A 22,189-nucleotide genomic window follows, 5' to 3' on the forward strand; every position below is an offset into this window, starting at 1 on the left:
AAAAAATGGCTTGTGACTGTTTTTCCCCACAACCCTGATCAAAATTCAGACGCTTGGCAACTGACTCATTTATGACAGTTGCAGTGTCTGTGTGTGTCCGTGTGTGGCGTGATCATCTTTGGTGACTTTCTGACAAGCAAAGTCTATCGAGAATCCAGATCCAGTTTACATTCGTGTTATTAAATTAACAGCTGCAGTGATTCACTTACCAACAGTGGCAAGGAAGTTCATAAAATGGGGCAAAACTCACTTAATAGCTGTCTCGCATAGCAACAGAAATTTTGGGCTCAATTGCGGTCGTAAGTCGAGGACTACCTGTGTTTGGGGTTCAGGTCAAGGGTGGGTTCTGGCAGGCACTACTGCCGGTTTGTTTGTGGCTACTATTCGCTTGATGCGCACCTGCACAGTGCAATAAAAATTGTGCTGCGCATGCGCAGAAGCAAAAAACAAGATGGTGCCGCTTACGGAGAACCGGTTCAGTGGCATGGTAGACCTAGGTCACTGCTGGTTCCAGCAACCCATGCCACCAAACTACTACCAGTTCAGCTGAACCAGTCTGAACTGGCAGGGACCCACCACTGGTTCAGGTATGGGCATAAGCTACAGTGACAGTTAACTTAGATTTCCATAATTTCAATTGCCCTTCCTCACTTGCATAAATGAGTTTTATACTTTATTGGTATGTCCCATTTTAAAAGAGTTCAAAGTCCCCAAATGTACATTACACGGTCACGATACACCTGTCAATATTTCAATTATCATTCTCATGTTTTACAATACTTTACCAATACGCAAAAGCTTCCTTTTTGTGCCACTAAACATAATAGTTCATCATTATCTCTTTTCAAAATAAAGATAAAGGTTCCCCTCACATATATGTGCTACTTGTTCCCAACTCTAGGGGGCGGTGCTCATCTCCGTTTCGAAGCCGAAGAGCCAGCACTGTCCGAAGATGTCTCTGTGGTCATGTGGCCGGCATGACTAAATGCCAAAGGTGCACGGAACCGTTACCTTCCCACCAAAGGTGGTTCCTATTTTTCTACTTGCATTTTTATATGCTTTCGAACTACTAGGTTGTCAAAAGCTGGGACAAGTAACGGGAGCTCACTCCATTATGTGGCGCTAGGGATTCAAACCGCCAAACTCCCAACCTTTCTGATCGACAAACTCAGCGTCATAGCCACTGAGCCACTGGTTATTATTATGTTATTAAACATAATACTTCATCATTATCTCTCTTCAAGATACTAGGACTGAATCTGTGGCTAACTCGAATCTGATATATCTACAAAAAATTCTAAGCTGGTGACCTCAAAGGTCTTTGTCCAAGATCTTGGAGACTTGTTGACTTACCTTTCCAGAACACTGCAAATGTTGTCCCGGCACCGACAGTGAGGTCACAAACATTGTTACACAACGTAACAAGAACACAGTTCCCATCAGGCTGCATAGTCGTCGCAAAAGGATAGATCTAGGAACAAGAGTTGCTTTCAACAATTACGAAGCTTGAGAAATGACAATTTTTCTTCCCTGACTTCCTCATCTCTTGTTGTTCTGGAGGGATCTGCTCTGGATCTGCTTTGTGAAGAATGCAGTGGCTGTGTGGTGGTATTGGGCAGAGGTGGGCTGTACATATTTTAACAACCGGTTCGCCAAAAATGTGAGTGCACACATGCCCGTGCCTTCTGCGCTTGCACGCAACATCTAAAGCAAGATTTTTCCGATGGGGGAGGCTTCTTGCACACCTGCTAGGTCAGCCACAGTTAGTAGAATGGGTGAAGTGTGCAAATCAGCTGGGCTGCGGGGGGGGGGGAAGCGAGCCACAAAGTGAGATATCTAGGACTGGATAGTGTCAGGGTAGGTGGGCGGGCGGTGTTCGGAACTACCGGTGAAGGCGAACCGGCAGCAGCCCACCACTGGTTATCGGGGATCTGAAAAGTCTCTTCTAGAAACATATTTAACTTAACTCATCTTTGGATTCAAGCCTTTGGCTTTGAGTGCACAATTTCTCTGAATTGGCTGCTAGGGCGATTGTAAATGCACACTCACATAGCCCCTGCCTAGGAGCTCTTTAAAGCAGCTGCATCTTCCCTCAGAACTCTGTGACTGTCCTCGCAAGGGGATCCCATAAAAATAAATATTTGGTTTAAGGACTCTTATGTGATTTACAAACATGAGAAAAATCCCTCTTATGAGCCATAGTGGTGCAATGGTTAGAATGCAGTACTGCAGGCTGCTTCTGCTGTCTGCCAGCTGACCGCAATTTGGCAGTTCAAATCTAACCAGGCTCAAGGTTGACTCAGCCTTCCATCCTTCCAAGGTGGGTCAAATGAGGACCCAGATTGTTGGGGGCAAGAGACTGACTCTGTAAACTGCTTAGAGGGAGTTGTAAAAGCACTATGAAGCTGTATATAAGTCTAAGAAATACTATTGCTATTATATTTTTTGAAACTTCACCTGTTTCTTGAGACAAAAAAATATGACAATCCATTGGATTATAGTATTTCCCCTTTTTTTTACACACACTTAGCTTAAATTTTTGAATTTGTTAAGCCACGGCCTACAAATTATATGTAAACCAGGAAACAGTGATTCTACAAACTAAGTTTGCAATCAGGATTGGTCTCAGCAACAAATCTCTACCATCATCCAGGTCCAAATTTAGAAGAACAGCAGAGATTATCCTTGATCTGACAGGCAGATACAGAACAAGGATATGGACATAACAAGAGGCAGTTGATTGCAATCCTAGGCTGTCTGCGGATCAGCGCCCCTCTAGAGCTACAGTGAGGGATGAACTTCGAAGACAAAAGGCCTTGGAGAAGCGAGTGGCCAGAGCTGAGAAACAATCTCACCTTGTTAGGCCTGCATCTCCAGACAGATCCAGGAATCCTGTAAGGCCCATTCCTCAGCCCTCTCCATCCCCTCCTAGGGGCTTCAGTCCTTCCTCTCCCTCCGTTTCCCCGGCTAGACTTTGCAGGCAGGTGACCTCACCTTCCCCCCCTATCTCCCCTAGATCATTTAGGGATGGGGCTGGCGAACCTTCAGAAAGGGTATCTGGGGATTATCTACCCTCCTCTCATCTAGCCCCCCCGGGTCCAGCTCCCATGCGACCTCAGAGGATGATCTGGATGATTTGGACCTCCTGCCTGAGAGCATCAGGAGGCTCATCTCCTCTGCCATCTCTAGAGGCATTGCCTAAGGATTAGACCAAAGGGACCGTTCCTCCCAAATGGCGTCTAGATCTCATTCTGACAATAGACATCACAGGTCTCCTTCTTCATCCTGGGGCCAGGGTCAGCCTAGGCCCATTCTCCATCGGTGGTCAGCGAGGCCTCAGCACTGGGGGAGGGTACTCATCCAGAATTAGGCTTCTTAGACGACGAGGATACTATTCTTCCAGACTCCCATGCCTTTCCAGGCCTCTTTACACCACCGGCCTTCAAGCCCCTCTTACATAAGGCCAAGAAGACTACTCAGATTGGCACTGGGGCCCCGCCAGTGTCTCAACACAGGGACCAAATCTAGCTATGTTTATCAATCCCAATACAGATAAGGAGGAGGTTCCAGCCCCTCCTCTCTTCCTGGGGGTGGTTCAGAACCAGTGGGCCTGACCGTCCTCCTTGCCCAACCCTGGGAGTAATGACCGCCGCTTCCACAATATGGAGCAAGCTTTTTCCAAGGTCCTTCAATTGCCAACTGTAGATCCCCCCATTGCACTCCTGGCCAATGCCTCCACCGTCGTTTCCGGTGATGTGGCGGATAAACTGAAGCCCGAGGATAAACGAGCGGAGCTCACCTTATGCAAAAATTTTACTGCTTCTGCCTGGGCGATCAAATCAGCGGCCGCAGCTTCCTATTTTAACCAAACAACCGTCATGTGGCTTTGCCAGCTACAGGATCGCACTCCGATCCAAGAGGAACGTGTCCCTCAAGACCTGGCTAAAATTATCGCGGCCACACAATTTTCTGCAGAGGCCACTCTAGATTCCTTGGAGTTTCCCTCTCCTGTTTTCTCAGGGCACTAAATGTGGCAGCCCTGAAGCTTCAAGTTTGCATCCAGGGCGCTGTCCACGTCAGTCACGTCTAGATGTCGCTTGTGGATTCTCAACTGGCAAATGGACAAGTCCACAAGGGGGTTGGCTGCAGCTCCTTTCACCAGTCCCAATCTTTTCGGGGAATCTCTTGACCTGATCCTTGTGGAGAACAAGGATAAGAAAAAGGTTCTCCCTTCTAATTCCAAGAAGCAGGACTCTCGTCCCGCTTCTTACAGGAGACCTTCTTCGTACCGGCCTCCCGGACCCAACTTCCGGCAGCAGCGCTACGCCCGCTACAGGTATGACAGGCAGAGTCATCGATCACTCTACCAGGATAGGAGTAGATTTCAGGGACAGCCCAAGCGGCCCTTTCGGGGGGGAGGGCAGCCGTCCTTTCCACAGAGGGAAATGACTCCAACCCAAGTCAACCCATAGGTGGCCGCCTGGCATCCTTTGCGGATCAGTGGGATCAGATAACGTCAGACGCTTGGGTCAGGTCCACTATCAGGTACGACCTCCGGTTGGAATTTCTCTCTCTTCCCCCGACGCTCTTCAGAATCTTGTCCCCATCTCAGGATCCAGAACGCCACCGCCTCATGAGCCTAGCCATCCAACATCTGATAGATATCAGGGCGGTGGAACCTGTTCCAAAGGAGGAGTACGGGTTAGGCGTGTACTCCAACCTATTTGTGGTCCCGAAGAGCTCGGGGGGGATGGAGGGCAATACTGGATCTGAAGCACCTGAACTCTTACCTGGTCTACAGGCACTTCAAGATGGCCTCCCTCAGGTCTATCCTCCTGGGGATTCGGCGGGGCGACTTCATGGCCTCAATAGATTTAACGGAAGCGTATCTACACATCCCCATACTGCCAGCCCATCGCAGATCCCTCCGATTCTCCCACAAGGGATGTCACTTCCAACACAGGGCGCTCCCATTCGGTCTAGCCTCTGCCCCGTGCATGTTCACAAAGGTCCTAGCAGCTCTGGCGGCTCACCTGCGTTCCCATCCAGTGAGATTCCATTGTTACCTGGACGATGTGCTCCTCCTGGCCCAATCCTGCACGCAGGCTGTCCACGACCTGAAACTGTCCATCCAAACTCTTCATTCCCTGGGGTTTTCCATCAACTTCCCCAAAAGTCATCTCTCTCCCTCAACAAGAATCCAACACCTAGGAACAGTGATAGACTCTGTAGAAGGACTTGTTCGGCTCTCTCCGGATCGTCTCAAAAGTCTCCAATCCTTGGCACACCATGTCCGCGCAAGTCGGTCAGTTTCCATCCTGACCTTGGCCCGCCTCCTGGGCAAGATAGTGTCGTGCATAGGAATAGTTCCCTGGGCGTGTCTCCACTCACGGACACTTCAATGGCTGCTCATCCCCTACCAACGTCATTGCATGAGCAACTCCTTGTGTCTAGTCAGACTGACTCCGGATCTCCGCTGGTCTCTGAGGTGGTGGATATCTCTGGCCCTACTTCACAGTTCCGACATTTGGGAACCAGATCGCATTACTGTCACCACGGACATGAGCCTTTATGGCTGGGGGGGCCTTGATGGAATCCAGACTGGTGCAGGGTTGTTGGTCGAAATCGGACCTTCGCTACAATATCAACTGGCTGGAGCTGAAAGCAGCATGCCTTGGACTCTTGCAATTTCGAGACTCGATTGCCAACCAACATGTCCTCCTCTTGACGGACAATGTAGCCATGATGGCGCACATAAACTGCCAAGGGGGAGACTCACTCCAAATGTCTCTGGCTGGAAGCTCAGAAGCTTGGACTCAAGGGCGGAGAAGAACCTGACCTCAATAACATCAGATCACATCTCAGGCATTGCCATCATCAGGCCGACTGGCTGAGTCTGGCGACAGTCGATCACGTTGAGTGGCAGCTGCTTCCAGAGCTCTTTCACAAGATTTGCCACCGCTTCGGCAACTCATTAGTGGACTTGTTCGCAAGCCCAACCAATGCCCAATTGCCCCGCTTCCCAGCGCGCAATGCGGAAGGGGCAGATGCGTTCAGAAGTCCATGGCCTCCGGGCCTCCTTTGCGCCTTTCCCCCTCTCCCTCTGATCCAGGGGGCCCTGAGGAAGGTAATGATAGAGAGAGCACACATCATCCTAGTAGCCCCATATTGGCCGAGACGGCCTTGGTTTGCAGACCTCCTTCAGCTGTCCATCTCTCTCCCTTGGAGGATTCCTCAGGAGGAGATGGCCCTGTGCCAGGAGGTCCTCCTTCATCTGGAGCCCCAGTGGCTCCAACTGACCGCGTGGCACTTGAGCGGTGCCTCCTGAGGGAAGGCACATCTCTCGGCCAAGGTTATCTCCACCATTCAAGCAGCCAGGCGACCGTTGACCATACGGATATATAATTCCACGTGGTCGGCGTTCGCCTCCTGGTGCGAGAGAGTCAATCTCTCTCCGGCTCATGCCTCAGTGGTCCCATGTTGGGTTCCTTCAACACGGCCTAGATCTCGGCCTCTCCCATAACACCCTACATAGGCAGGTGGCTGCCCTCTCCTCCGTTCTGGCAGGGGATGGTCGTTTTTCTTTGTCCCAGGTTCCCTTAGTAAAACGGTTCCTCAGAGGGGTGGCGAACTTGCGTCCTCCTCCTATCCATCGTTTTCCGACGTGGGACCTCTCTACCATGCTCAGGGCCCTCACGGGCGCTCCCTTAGAACAGTTCACCTCAGATTCCTCACCTTGAAGGTAGTCTTTCTTGTTGCCGTTACCTTGGCTTGACGCGTATCGAGTTTGGAGCACTGTCATCCAAGGACGACCTTTGCCAATTCCACCAAGACAGGGTCGTCCTTAGATTAGATCCAACCTTCATCCCGAAGGTCAACTCCCTGTTTCATAGGTTGCAGGAAATCATACTCCCTAACTTCTGCCCCTCTCCGTCACATGAGAGGGAACACCTGTGGCACCGGCTGGATCTACCTTAGATGCACATCCTCCTTCCGCCGGTCAGAGGCACTCTTTCTATCCTTTCAGCCCAGCACAATGGGTGCTAGAGTTTCATCTACCACCATTGGTAGATGGTTGAGACAGGTCATTAGTGAGGCGTATTTAGCCTCAGGGAAGACTCCTCCCCAAGGGATCACGGCCCATTCCACCCGAAGTGCTGCTACCACGGCCGCGTGGGCCACTAGGGCTCCCCTGGAGGACATTTGCAGGGCAGCCACCTGGGCCTCCCCAACACCCTTTATCCGCCACTATCGTTTGGACCGTTTCGCCTTGGTGGACGCATCTTTCAGGTGTCGAGTTCTTCAGCAGGTGGCGACCTCCCCTCCCCCAGGGTCTTCATCCCACCCTGGGACTTAGCTTGGGTATGTCCCAGCTGTAGCCTCTCCCGCCGAGCTGCAGGAAAAAGAACGTTGCTCCTTACCTGAATGTTTCTTTTCTGCAGTGAAGGCGGGAGGGGCTACATCCCACCCTAGTAATTTCAGTTAGGCCGGCGAGGGGCGGTCGTGGGGTATATGTATATGTGTCTCCGGTTGTTTTGCCTTACATAAGATTACAGCTTCTCCATCGACCTCGAGGAAACTGGGAGCCAGTAGGGAAAGATGGTGTTTTTAAGAAAATTCCCTCAGTCTCTGGACCAATCAGGCTGTGACTAAACCCAGCTGTAGCCCCTCCCGCCTTCACTGCAGAAAAGAAACATTCAGGTAAGAAACGTTCAGGTAAGGTTCTTTCTCACGGCTCAAGGTTGACTTAGCCTTCCATCATTTAAGTCGCTAAATGAGCACCCAGATTGTTGGGGGCCAGAGGCTGACTCTGTAAACTCCTTAAAGGGGGCTGTAAAGCACTGTGAACTGGTATGTAACAGCACTGAAAAAGCAACTTAGGACTGTTTTCACACTTTAACAACTGTTGCAGCATCCCCGTGGTCATGTGATGCATCAAATTCAGATGCTTGGCAATGATTCATATTTATGACTGTTGCAGTATCCCGGGGTCATGTTGACAAACAAAGTCAACTGGGAGGCCAGATTCACTTAAGAACCATCTTACTAACTTAAGAAGTGCAGTGATTCACTTAACGAATGTGGCAAGGAGATGTAATAAAAAAGGGGCAAAACTCACTTTACAAAGCTCTCCTTTAGCCACAGAAATGTTGGCTCTATTGAAGCCAAGGATTACCTGGATTTGAGTGGCACAGCAAGCAATCCGTCATGTTTGAACTCTCACAAGGTCAATTTTGTGAGGATGCTTAAGGCATCTGCGAATGCTCATTCTTCGGATGATTTCTTCGTGGGAAAAAACTGTTAGCATTCACCCTTAACAGTTAACCGTAACAGAGTTGGAAGGGACCTTGGAGGTCATCTAGTCCAACCCCATGCTCACGCAGATGTATATTAGGGATTCGAACCGCCAAACTGCCAACCTTTCTGATTGACAAGCTCAGTGTTTTAGCCACTGAGCCACCTAGCAAGGCTTCTAATAGTAATCTAGTAAAATAGGTTCTGTTCCCTGTTTTTCTGAGATTATGATGGAGAGCAGAAAACCCCACAAAGTCTTTCATGTCGAAGCAGCAGACTATTTTAGAGCTCTACCTGTGCCTGTGAAGGAGGAGAACCAGCAACCAGATGTAGCAGAGAATCACTCCACATACTTCGGTCATGGCAAAAGCCCATGGGATTCTAGGGACACTGTGAGAAAGGAAGAGAAAAAAAAACAGCATTATTGTTTGGCATGAGTCTAGGCTGCCTGAGGAACCCCCCACCCCAATGGGTGTAACACCCCAAGACTCCGAGGCAGACAGTTCCTCAAAGCTCCATTTTATTAGAGACGTCATATTGGCACATCTGGGAAAACCCAAATCTAAGAGTTCTGGGTTTTCCCCACCCAAAAGAAAGTCAAAAGTTAAAATATTCATGACTGGGAGAGACATGGGAACAAGGTCAGCCAATGAATAGGCATAGCAACTAAGTCAGCCAATGGGAGCTTAAACAGATCTGAGTCTGTGCAAAGAATTGAAACAGAAACTTAAGTAAGCAGTCTGCTGCTCTGAGAAGTAAACTGTGAGGGCTTGTCTGCTGATATGAAACTAAATGCTTGTGTTTGCCTGTAACTCTCCTGCCTTGTGTTTACTTAGAAGAACCATCTGTTGTATTGTACATTTATTCATCTATTCTTACGTATATAAAGAAGTTAATGAATCCTGCTGCATCAGTTATCTGTGTGTGCTTCTGGATTTGAATTTATGCAACAAACTCTGACATCAAAGACCCATTCCCTGCACCCACAAGTCCATCACATGGTCCAACCAATTCATCGTCCCGACTGGAGACAATCCCCAGTGACTCCCATCCAGGTGCAGGCTGAACGTCCTTGACTCCCTGAGAAAGGAATGTTGTCATGACTATATATCTCCACGGACTCCTTGGAGTTCTCCCCTCCTGCTTTCTCAGGGCACTAAATGTGGCAGCCCTGAAGCTTCAAAGAAAAAGATGGCTTCCAGGGCTGACAATGGTATAGGCCCGCCCCACTCGTTTTGGCAGAAGGGGCATCCTGCGGATCTTGGACCTCAGTCACAGAATTCTGTGAGGCGGAAAACAGGAGAAGGGCCCTTTCTACCATGGCTTCCACCCTCTGGGATACTGTGTCCCTCAAGGTAAGATCTGGCCTTCGAAAACACCCTGAAAACCTGGGACTGCTGATTGGCCTGGGGCCTCGAGAGAGGCTTTCAAGAAGAGACTAGACAGGCATTTGTTTGAAATGAAAATAGGGTCCCCTGCTTGAGCAGAGGTTGGACTAGAAGACCTCCAATGTCCATTCCAACTCTGAGGTTCTATGCTGCAGGTGGTTAATGGACAAGGATGAAGATCCCACCCCACCCTGTTGCATTCTGATTTATTTAAATTCAATTAATTTTAAGCGTTCATTTTTCCCCGTTATAATATTTCTGCTTTTTTGCTTTCATGAGGTTATAAGCCACAGCAAATGGTGGCAGCGAATGGGCTGCACCAAATGGGCTGTGGTGACGGCACACAGGCTCAAAAACCATGTATGTATCCAATGGGCTGCGCCAGCGGAAAATAAGTTGCGGCAAACAGGCTGCAGCAAACAGGCAGCACCAAATGGGCCATAGCAAACGGGCTGTGGCAGTTGCAAATGGGCTTTGGCAAATGGGCCATGCTGAACAGGCCAGATGAATGCTGGGAGGCAAAGGCAGATTTTTTTTTCTGTTTTCCTTCCCAAAACGGGTAGGTGCGTCTTATTGTCCTGAGCATCTTATACTCTGGAAAATACAATAAATTTAATAAATAAACAAACAATATGAACCGTGTCGAAGTCTTTGACTTCAGCATAAATGGAAGATGTAGAACTGCTCAAAAACCATGTATGTATCCAATTGTGTTGCAGTTTCTTGTGAGACAGGCTAGTAGAATATTATGGTTGGTGTTCAAATAAAACACAGTTTGTAGTTTGCAAAGAGTGTTACTTACTAGTCTAAAAAAAATCACACCAGGAAGCCACACAAGATTAATTTCTGCTTAAACTAACACAGCCATAATATGTAAAGCAGGGGAGCAATCCAGTTGTGTGGATTCCAAGTGAGAATGGGATCCATTGGATCAGTTTGAAGAGCTACAGGAAGAATTCATGAATTAAATCTATGCGTGATCAGGGGTAACAGCAAGCAAAGAGAGTAAAACCCTGTATTTCTCTAGGACAGGAGGGTCAAACTCAAGGCCCGTGAGCCATATCTGGTCCTTGGGGGGCTTAGATGAGGCCCGTGGAGGCCACCCTGGAAACAGCAAAGAACCAGCTTGGGGGGGGGGGGTGCAGGCGGCCCTCCTGAGCTCCATTTTTGCTGGCAGAGGGTTGAGGGTTGCAGAATGCCATTGCAGACAAAAATGGGGCTTGGGAGCCCATTTTCTCTGGCAAAGTGCTCGGCCCCTACAGGAACCCATGTTGAGCAGTGATGTTGAGCTGGCCATGTCCACCCTGGTCAAACACAACCCTCATTGTAAGCCTTTCATTGATTCAGCCCTCAATGACACCCCTGCTCTAGGAGAATGGAGCCTAAGGCAGCTGTCTGCCTATGTAATGTACCAGCTGAAGGACAGTCAGTATTGACTCATGTTCCCCGTGTGCCTATTTTTAGGCTTCCTACTCTGATAAACTGATAGTTGTGGTGGCCTGATTCCAGACTCCCTTTTGATTGGCATTAGCCACCAATGCAATGGCTGGGCTCCTTGTTTGGCATCAGGAGGCACAGATGATAACTGCTGGCCATCTAATCTTGGGAGGGGAGGAAGAGCTGGTGGATTGGTCTAGTGCAGTGGTGGGCAACCTTTTTTTTCAACTGAGCCAAATCTCGCCAAAACCACGATTGAAATTTATTTTGAGAGCCACATTTCTCCCCATGTCACATTTCTCCCACCTCATGTCACATCCCCCCCCCCTCCATGATGGCCATCACGCCTTTCTTTTTACCCTGCCCTGTTCACATCTCTCATTTCCATAGTTAGGCACACTTAATTCATAATCACCCCCCCTCCCATGATGGCCATCAGTCACCCCTTTCTTTTTGCCCTGTTCACAGTTCACATCTCTCATATGAGTACATAATTCATAATCATCCCCCCCTCCATGATGGCCATCAGTCACCCCTTTCATTTGTCTCTCCCTGGCCCTGCCCACATCTCTCATTTCCAAGTTCAGAGGCATATAGTTCATATTCATCCCCTCCCCACCTCCATTCCCCCCCAACCCTTCCTTTTTCTGTCACAGAAATTGAGTTCCCAGAGGCAGGCAGGCCAGGCCATTGCTACACCTACCAGATGACACGCTGCTGGTTTGGGAGGCACAGTCTTCTTCTGAGGGCGGCAGACAGAGAGAGGATGCTGCCTCGCCACCGCGGCGCTACACAGAAAGTCACGCCCCCCCTATACCACATGACCCGACTGGAGCTGTGTGGAGCCGGCCGCCGGGGCTGCACACAGGGCGCGCACTGACAGAGGCTAGCTGCAGAGTCCTGACTTTTGGGGCGGCCGCCCGAGAGGAGGGAGGGGAGAGGGCGCCCGGCACACAGAAGAGCCGCATTAAAGTGTGTAAAGAGCCGCATGTGGCTCGCGAGCCGCGGCTTGCCGACCACTGGTCTAGTGGAAGCAGGACCATGGTAGTCTAGAACCTTGAACTTAATCCTTTCTAATCCTGCCAGCATCATGAAAGCAACTCTCCTACACACGAGTGTCTCTCTCCCTCAATCGAGCGAAACTTAATCACAGTCACTCGTGCCTTAGTCCCTTCCCATCCTGACTATTGCAACTTGCTCTACATGGGCCTGCCCTTAAAGGTCATCCAGAAGCTCCAGTTGGTGCAAAAGGTAGCAGACCGCACGGTTCTATATAGACCCCAGTGTGCACATGTATCACCTCTCCTGCGGGAGCTGCATTGGCTGCCGATTTGCTTCCTGGCGCAATTCAAGGTGCTGGTTGTCACCTTTAAAGCCCTTCATGCCTTGGGACCAGGTTATCTGAGGGACTGTCTCTTGCCTGTCACATCTACCTGAGCCATCAGAGCAGGAAGGCAAGGAATGCTGTGAGTCCCATCTCCTAGGGAGATACACCTGGTGGGACCCAGAAGAAGGGACTTCTCTATAGTGGCTCCATCTCTCTGGAACATCGTTCCCTCAGAGATTAGAATGGCCCCCACTCAAATACTCTTCCGAAAGGTGCTGAAGACCTGGTTCTGCCAGCGGGCCTGGGGAACCCAGAGCAGGATGGAGCCCATTAAATGCCTCGTGTGATCGGCTGTCGCTGGGGCGGGAGGTGGGGACGGTGATTTTATTACATTAATTTATTTGATTTTTTTATTAGTTTTACTTTTTAGATGTGGTTTTTATTTTCTGTAAGCCGCCTTGAGTCGCCATGGGTGAATAGGCGGCAATATAAATGTAATAATAAATAAATATAAATAAATAAAATCCTTCCAAGCCTAAGGTATATGTCTGGGACGTGAAGAGTTTCCTTTCTTCTGTGTAACAGGGACCTCCAGGTGCAAGATTTGCTTAGAAGATCTAAGTGTGCTCTTTGTCAAAGTTCATGATGGAACTACTTCAGGAGGCTCTTAAGTATCACCTTGAAGCTGCTCACTGGATTTCTCCATTCAGGGCGCTATGAGAAGAACATTGTCCAGAGAAGCATAACTATGTCTGCCTGAGTTCTCACCGAGGGATCATCATTTGAAGTTGGCCCTGCAGCGCAGACCTGATCGGAAGCTTGACCAGATGCGCTAATTCTATTTTATTGTAAAGCTACATTGGCATAATCTTCCAAGTGTGTAAGTACATTTTTCTCCCCGCCCTAAGAAACTAGGGAGGGTCTCATCTACCCAGCTTTGGATGGGGTTGTCTTGTATTTGACAGTTCTCGTCAGCATCTCTTTGCCTAGCCTTCTAAGGTCATTTCCATCTACTATTACATGTGGTGTTGAGATTACATTGAAGAATAAATGCTTTGAACTGGTTATTCCAATTAGCATATACAATGAAAAGGTGCAACTGAGTTGTAAGTAGACTGCCTACAGTGAAATTAAGAAATTACTGAGCACTACGGCCACCGTAATTGATTTTATTATGTTCATCTTCAAGGTTTAGCGCCTGAGGTCCAGGATGGGTTCCCACGTTTACTTCATCATCATCACGAGGCTGACTGAAAAATATGCTGGAGAAAATCTTCTGGGTAGGAACATGCACCATCATGACAACCCCATATAAGGGATGGGTTGGGTTTTTTTTCATCATCTTTGTTTTTGGAAATGTGGGATGGATGAACCTATCTCTTATGTTCCTGTAAATTCCACAGCACATATTCACCCATCCCTTTTTACAAGTATGCGTCCAAGTGTCTCCATTGTTATATACCATATTTTTCGGAGTATAAGACGCACCAGAGTATAAGACACACCAAGATTTTGATCAGGTAATTTTTTTAAAAAAAGGTTTTGCACTCTGCAGACCTCCCAAACCCTCTGCAAGCCTCATTTTTGTAAAACAAATGGGGTATGCAGAGAGTTTGAGAGCCTGCAAAGTGCTCCTGGGGGCTGGGGGGGTTGGGCAAAAAAGAGCAAAAAACGGCCTTTTGCAAAAATGGGCCCGTTTTTTGCAAAAAAAAAAAAGAGGGCACGCATAGCCTTTAGGAGGCTTGTAGGGTGTTCCTGCCTCTCAAACCCTCAGCATGTCCATTTTAATGAAAGGGGGGGCAGGAGGCCAAAAATGCTGTATTCAGTATATAAGACGCACCCAGATTTTCACCCTCTTTTGGGGGGGGGGGGAAAGGTGTGTCTTATACTCTGAAAAATACGGTACTCATTCATCCACCTGGGGTCAAAAGAAGTTCAGGAGGACAAAGATGGTCTTTTCCTGTACTTGCTTTTTCTCTTTCTTTCAAGCAAGGATTCCTTTATTGAAGTCAACCCAAATTATTTCTTTCTTGGACAAGAGGTGGGCTCTCCATTTTTGTTCAACTCCCAGAGCTTAGGTCTTGTCATGTCTCCTCAGAAGTCATGTAGTAAGAGGTCCATGCATAAGTTCTCCTGCTCTGGCTAGATATCTTCACTGGGTGGTGATTGCCGAAGTCACCTCACTCGATCATGAAGAGTTTGCACTGCCAATGAATGTTAAATCTTATTTAAATTTTGAATCTTATGTAGTCAGGGATGATGTTTCTTCCTGGCTCCTAAGACTGAGTTCACGATCTTTAACTAGCTTGCCACGCTTTGTTAGGGTATGGGAAGAATAAGATTCTTATAAGAATAAGATAAGATAAGACGCATCGGAGTATAAGATGCACCAAGATTTCGAAGAGGTAAGTAAGAAAAAAAAGTTTTTGCCTTCCCTCAGTCTCCAGCAGCACTCTGCAGGCTTCAGCAGGACTGGGACAAGGCAAAAACACCCCCGTTTCTGCCTTGCCCCAGCCCTGCTGAAGCCTGCAGAGGGCTGCTGGGGGCTGAGGGAAGGAAAAAAACCCTCCATTTTTGTGAAAAATGGTCCGTTTTTTGCAAAAATGGGATGTGGGGGGCGGGGCTTCGTATAAGACGCCCCAACATTTCCATGCTCTTTTAGGGGGGGAAAGGTGCGTCTTATACTTCAAAAATACGGCAGCTACTTCCAGAGATACTACGTTAGAATGCATTGTTATCAACTTGGCTTAAAATAAAAGAACAACACTAGTTGAAAATACGAATCTGGCTTTTTACGATGGAGGCATTTGTACATCCTAATGTTATAAATATGGAAAAAAATTGTAAGATATAAAGACGTTTTGAACAATGAAGGATTTAAAAACTAAACAAGAACTTAGTAGGCAAGGATGGCCACAAATGCAGATACAATCACACTATCAGAAAGATGTTCAAATGTATGGTTTTAATCAAGAGTTAACAGAGTTAGAACAGATACTAAATAGAACAGATGAAAAAATGATAAAGAAATTATACTGTTATATACTAAGTATTCAACTTGAAAGTGAGCAGGTAAAGGAGACAATGATTGACTGGGCCAAAAAATTTGGAGATGCAATATAACTAGATAACTGGAAGAAACTATGGGATAGAAATGTTAAACTGACTATGTCAATTGCATAAAAAGAAACCTTGTATAAAATGTTTTATAGATGGCATTTTGTACCAGCAAGATTGGCTAAGATGTATAAAAATAGATCTGCTAAATGTTGGAAATGCAATAAATCAATAGGTTCATTGTATCATATGTGGTGGGCATGCCCAAAAGTTAAAAAAATTGGGACGAAAATACATACTTGGTTGGAAAAAACTATCGATTTGAAACCTGAAATATTTTGGGGGGCTTTCTACCAGAAAAAATATGATAAAAAGACTATGTATCTGGTATTATGTATATTAAATGCAGTTAGGATTGTATTTGTGCAACAATAGAAAAATGATGAAACACTGTCAGATGAGAATGTCATTGAGAAAATATTACATTGTGCAGAAATGGATAGACTAACGCTTATTATTAAAGATAAAGAAGAAACAGACTATTTCTTGATGTGGGATGTATTTTACGAACGGTTAGATAATAGAAATAGAAGTTAGAAAAGAGGAGATACAAAAAAGAGGGAATGATAATGTGGAGGGAATTTGATGATGAAAATATTATGTATTGTTATATTATTAATAGTATTGGGATGAATATTATAACAATTATGTGGATTTTGATTGTTTAAAACCCTGATACCACACTGTTCGGTGGAAATGGAAAGTAATATAAATAAAATATGGGGAAAAAAGGCTGAGTTCAGACAAAAGTCATTGTTTCTTCTAGAAAGCAAAAGATGTAAGGAAAAGACTTCTCCACAAAATATGAAGAAGATTTAAGCCCGCCTTAGTCAGATCCTTCTTCCTGTCAGCTTCCCTTTCATTGACCAAGAATCAGGCATTAGCAAAAATGAAGTATGATTAAGTCTGTGCCTAATAAGCAAACTTGGAAAAATGCATCACCTGGGAGGGATCAAAGATACAAAATAATAATTTTTTTTAAGAACTAAAGATTAAATCAAACTAATGACAGAGCATGACAGTTGCTGGAATCCAGCTGAAGGCTTAATTAATATGATGCTAATATAACTATATCCTTGGAATCCAGCTGAAGACTTAATATGATAGTAATATAATTATATCCTTTTAACATTGCCTAAACTGAAAGCAAATGTGAAATAATTTTCCAAGGAGAGGAAATTTTTAACTCTTGAATAATCTTAAAATCACAGTACTAAACCAAAATTTGGACCTCTGTTTTTCTAGTAAAATATATATTTTTAAAAAGCTTAAAAATTATCAAATGGTTGCCTCCAAATTCTGGCAATCCAAGTTTGACCTGGAGCAGATAAGAACTTAATTGCTGAATTTAAGAGATTTTTTTTTACCTTTGCAAAGGGGTTTCTTTGCAAAAATATGAATGTATTTTCTTCCTGAAAAGATGAATCACCAAGTTATTCAGGCAAAGCATAAAGCATTTTTAAGGGGAGGAGGGCAAGTCTTTTTAAGGGGCAGGATTTTACATTACAGGATATATACATTCAGTATATGTAAATAGATCAGTAAGCAAGTTGGTCATACAGTAAAATAAATGTCGATTGCGGGTGAAGTTTGGCAATGGAAAACACTGATTCAAGATAACATTCCACAAGCGACAAATTGATGGGTTACATAAACGGTTTTCTCAGCTGGGTTGTATCTTTCTTGAAAGTTGCAAATGTATCCAAGAACCTTCAGAATATTCTATTGTGTTCGCTGAAAAGGCCAGTTATGGCAAAACCAAGAATGACCTTGGTTAAAAGAAAAACATGTTTTCTTAGAAATAGAGCAGAGAGACCTGAACTACCATCTTAAAAGGGCTAAATGTCACCTTTTAAAAATGCTACTAACCAAGCCTAAAACTTGAGGCAACAAAACTTAAGTGTGAGAAGGGTGGGAATTTGGAGAAAATCTTGACTTAAACTCAGCTCAGATTTTTAAACGCGGGGAAAAAAGTGCCACATTTTAAAATGCAACAATGCAGGGATGGGCTTCAAAAGTTTCAGCAAGGGGTTCTCTGCCCGGGTGCTGGGTGGGCCTGGCAATGGTGGGCGTGGCCTAGTCGGCCTCCTGCACGATGGCGGGGCCCCTGTTTTCGCCTTCCCCGGGCTCCGGAGGCTTTCCCCAAGCCTCTAGAGGGAGAAAACTGCCTCCCCCAGGTTCCAGAGGCCCTCTGGAAGCTGGAAACAGGCCCATTTATGGCCTTCCGGAAGGCCCGTTTTCCCTCCTCCCCAAGCCTCTGGATGTGAGGTAAGGGCCCTGCACTTACCTCACATCCAAAACAGGCCGCATGGAGGGGCGGGGCCAACCAGGGGTGAGATTTGGTGGTTCTCCGAACCAGCCATACCGTTAGCTACGGGTTCTCCCGAACCCGGGAGAACCCATAGCAGCCCACCCCTGCAACAACATCTCCCTTCCTACAATATCTCCAGATGTGTCTTGCTCCTTGATGTGTGAATCAGTAGAGAAACAGCTTATGGAATGAAAGTTTTTCATTCCTCATTCTTCCTTTTGCTATATAAAAAAAGAGATTTCAAAGCCTATTTTAGGGATGATTATAGCAGCGCTGTGTCTGCCTGTCTCCTTAGTAAATTCTAGAAGAATCTACACTTGGTGATGTGCAGACTATATGCAATGAACACTTCCCCATTTTACATTTTTTTTTTTAAGGGGGAGAATGATAAAGCACTATTTTGGAAAATGTGGACTGTGGAACTTTATAAAACGGGTAGGATGAATTTATATTTCACACATTGTGGTTGATGGAGAATTTCTGCTCCCGACCCACACAAAAAACACCCTGAGGGGGCAGACTCTCTGCAGCAACACAAACGTTGATTGCACGTATCCGTCCCAGGGGCCGTAGTTTGAGGACCCATGATTTAGAACCATATAAAAAATGCAAATCATTTTCTGCAGACCACCAAAATTTTCTCGCGGACCACCAGTGCACGGACCACCGGTTGGTGATCACTGCATTAGAGGGTGCAAAGGAAAGAGGATGGTTGAGTTTAATCTGACCTGACGTTGTATTTGCAGCTTGCTGTTGTCTTTGATAAAAGAGTGGGTGTTGCTGAGAAACAAAAGACTTGTGGGAGGGCATGTCCTGAAATTTGAGTGGCATGGGTACTTGTGGTACAACAAAGTCAAGGTTAATGTGGAATTTGAAAATTGCTATGTTGGATGAGAATATGGAAGAGATATAAATCCAGGGTGTGCCTGAAAATACCTTTGTTGTTCTCGACACAAGAAGTGTTTTCTGGACGAGAAATAATAGGCAAATATAAATGACTAACTTATGATGAGATACTAGATTTTTTTCACAGGGAACGCAAAATCAAATCAAGAAAAGAACTGGTTGCAGAGGAATATAGTTCCCAGTAGTTTTCTTACAATAGTAGAAAGATTTAAAGTAGATGAAAGACTTTCTGGTTCTGAACATTGTAGGAATGTGTTTGTCATAGAATTCTGTAGAAATGAACAACATGTAATTGCTAAAATGCGTAAACCTTTATTAACATTTGAAGCAGAACAAATGAAAATGAAACAAAATGAAATAAAGTATGATAAATGGACTTATAATCTTGGCTATAATGATACAAATGGAACAATGGGGAATATATGCCGTGTAAATATATATTTACACCGTGTTATAATATGAAAGAGAATTTTTATAAAATGGATTGTTTGGTATACTGTATGCCCCCAGAGAAAATGTCTAGAATATATGAAGATGCTTCAAATTTGTATAACAAGTAGGGATTCTTTGTCTTGTTTGGTGGATGTGTAAAAAACTAGAAAATTTAGAATTCAAGTATGTACACAATTCAGAGGATTTTAAAGATTAATATGTAGTTGAGAAGTGAGGTCTTTCTTTTGGGACTGACAGACAAACAATGGGGGGGGGGGAATCATGGAACTTTGTTGAAAACCTCTTATGGACTTTTTTGCATAAAACAGAAAAAAATGAACTTATGATTTATGGTATTGATAATTAAAGAGGATAAATTATAGAAACAAGAGGGACATTTTATAATTTTAGGGAAAGGAAAATTTATAATTGTATTTATAACTACTGTAAAGAAGACGGGAAGTCACTTTTTAAGATCTTTTTTCTTTCTTTTCTATTCTTTTTTTACTTTGTTTCCTTTCTTGTAGTTTTAGCTTTCTTTTTTAATCCTTTCTTCTTCTTTTTTTAACTTTGCATTGGTTTGTATTACCATTTATCTTCCTTTTAAACACTTTTAATAAAATTACCCTGTTTCCCCCAAAGACCTCACCAGATAATAAGCCCAATTGGGCTTTTGAGCGCATGCGCTAAAATAAGCCCTACCTGAAAATATTGCATCACAGCAGCAACCATGAGGTGACCACGCCTCCTGCACCATCAAAAAAAATAAGACCTGACCAAAAATAAGGCCAAGTGTTTATTTCGGGGGTCAGAAGAAAATAAAACCCTGTCTTATTTTGGGGGAAACACGGTATATAAAACGATTTCCCAAACATCTGTTACTGGATAGCTATAAGCATTCCAAAATATTCATTTCTTAAGGTTTCTTAGTTCCTTTGAAGGGGAAAAAACCCAAGAGCATTTAGTCTTCTCTTAGAAAAGTTAACTCTTCCCAAGAAGGAACATCTTGTAGAGAATTGAATAAATCCTTTTGATCTTAAGGCTTAAACCAAGATAATTATCCGATCTCATCTATTCAAGCATTATCATGACCACAGATTCTTTGTGTGGTCAACAGATATTCAGCCTTGTCTTCTAAGTCTTTTGCAATCACTCTCTGGAAACCACTCATGGGGCAGACACCGTGGATGAGAAACAATTCAAACAAAGAATCAATCACATGTCTTTCGGTTACTAAAGGGCATAAGAGTTGGGGCAATCAGACAGCCAGTTGCTGCAATTTCCTGCCTTGTTTACTGGTTAGGGTCTCCCAGGGGTCCCCAGTGCTTGAAGGTCACACATTTAACCTAGAATAACATCTGGCATTCAAAAAGTCATCTTTCTCTTATTCTTAAATGCAAAGCAGGAATTAAAACAATGCCTAAATTCAACAACCCGGGTCATAGATAACATTCAGGCACAGTGCAAATTCTTTGTTTGCTTTTAGCTCAGACTGACAAGTGACTCAGTTATGGCTTCTGCATGAATGAACCCAGTGTGTCTGGTGACATTGCATGAAAGCAGAGAAAGGCAGGGGAAAAGATCTGGCCAGCGCCAACTCCCAAGTTGCCTTGATCATTTGCAACAAGTACATGCTAAGAAATGGCTCTTTGTTCATGGAGCTATAGAACGATTGGTTCTCAGATGAAACCAAACCAGAAAATTATATTTTTGTTTTTAAAAAGTGTAAGCAGTAAAATGCAATTGTGATGAGTAGGTTCGACAGGCATCATCCCAACTTTACAACTGTTATTTTCGTGGCTATTCATGTTTTAAAAAAATAAACAGAACTGAATTGTTTTGTGGCAGAATGGATTTGATAAATTTGGAGTTTATTTCAGCTTCCCCAGGATGCATTAAATATTAAGACGCAGCATCAATTTTTATGATAAAGGTAAAGATTCCCCCGCACATGCATGCTAGTCATTCCCAACTCTAGGGGGCGGAGCTCATCTCCGTTTCAAAGCTGAAGAGCCAGCGCTGTTTGAAGACGCCTCCGTGGTCATGTGACCGGCATGACTAAACGCTGAAGGTGCACGGAACACTATTACCTTCCCACCAAAGGTGGTCCCTATTTTTCTACTTGCATTTTTACATGCTTTCGAACTGCTAGGTTGGCAGAAGCTGGGACAAGTAACGGGAGCTCACTCCATTATGCGGCGCTAGGGATTCGAACAACTGAACTGCCAACTTTTCTGATAGACAAGCTCAGCACCTTAGCCACTGGGCCACCGCTTCCCTTCCTGGGTCATATACAGCCTTAAAGTTGCCATAAGTCTTAAAGTTTTCCAGATTTGGAGATCCCCGGCGTCGAATATGCAGTCAATTGTTATCTTGACAATTTTGTGCTGAAGTCAGTCCCAAACTGACTTCAGCAAACAGCATCCAGCAGTTAGACTTCTGATTCAATGTCAATGGTAATCAAGATGATGTTACCTAGTTGGGTAATGAAATGGCTTCTAGACAATAAGCCAGCTCAGGGAGCATCAAGGATCCCACAACCAAGATATGATACAAGTTGTTATAGAAATTACATAGGCAATTCCACATATATGGTGGGGCTAAGCCAGTTGTTTCTCAATCTTCATCACTTTAATCAATCAATTAGAATAGAGCTGGAAGGGACCTGGAGGTCTTCTAGTCCAACCACTGCCATTTCAGAACCCATTTCAGGCTGGTGGCTGTCCAGTCTTTTCTTAAAAACCTGCAGGTGATGCGAGCACCCACAGTTTCTGAAGGCAAGTTGTTCCACTGGTTAATTGTCCTTACGGTTAGGAAAATTCTCTTTAATTCCAGGTTGCTTCTCTCCTTGACTAGTTTCCAACCATTGTGTCTTGTCCTGCCTTCTGGCGTTTTGGAAAATAGGTTGTCTCCCCTCCTCTTTGTGGCAGCCTCTCAAATACTGGAATATTGCTATCATGTCCCTCCTAGTCCTTC

The 22,189-nt window shown here is 45.2% G+C and overlaps 1 protein-coding gene across 3 annotated transcripts in view; it reads right to left on the reverse strand.

The window, feature by feature from the left end:
- Window positions 1-22,189, reverse strand: part of SAMD8 (sterile alpha motif domain containing 8) — a 44,195-nt gene that overhangs the window by 7,613 nt on the left and 14,393 nt on the right. For all 3 annotated transcript variants that reach the window (XM_081955853.1, XM_081955852.1, XM_081955854.1), the window contains 2 exons: window positions 8,590-8,685; window positions 1,354-1,471 (listed from right to left, as the gene is read on the reverse strand). In XM_081955853.1, the coding sequence (XP_081811979.1) occupies window positions 1,354-1,471; window positions 8,590-8,685 (214 nt within the window). The remainder of the gene's footprint in view (window positions 1-1,353; window positions 1,472-8,589; window positions 8,686-22,189) is intronic.

The sequence above is a fragment of the Natrix helvetica genome, assembly GCF_964273705.1.
Source record: "Natrix helvetica genome assembly, chromosome: 5".
Taxonomy (NCBI): Eukaryota; Metazoa; Chordata; class Lepidosauria; order Squamata; family Natricidae; genus Natrix; species Natrix helvetica.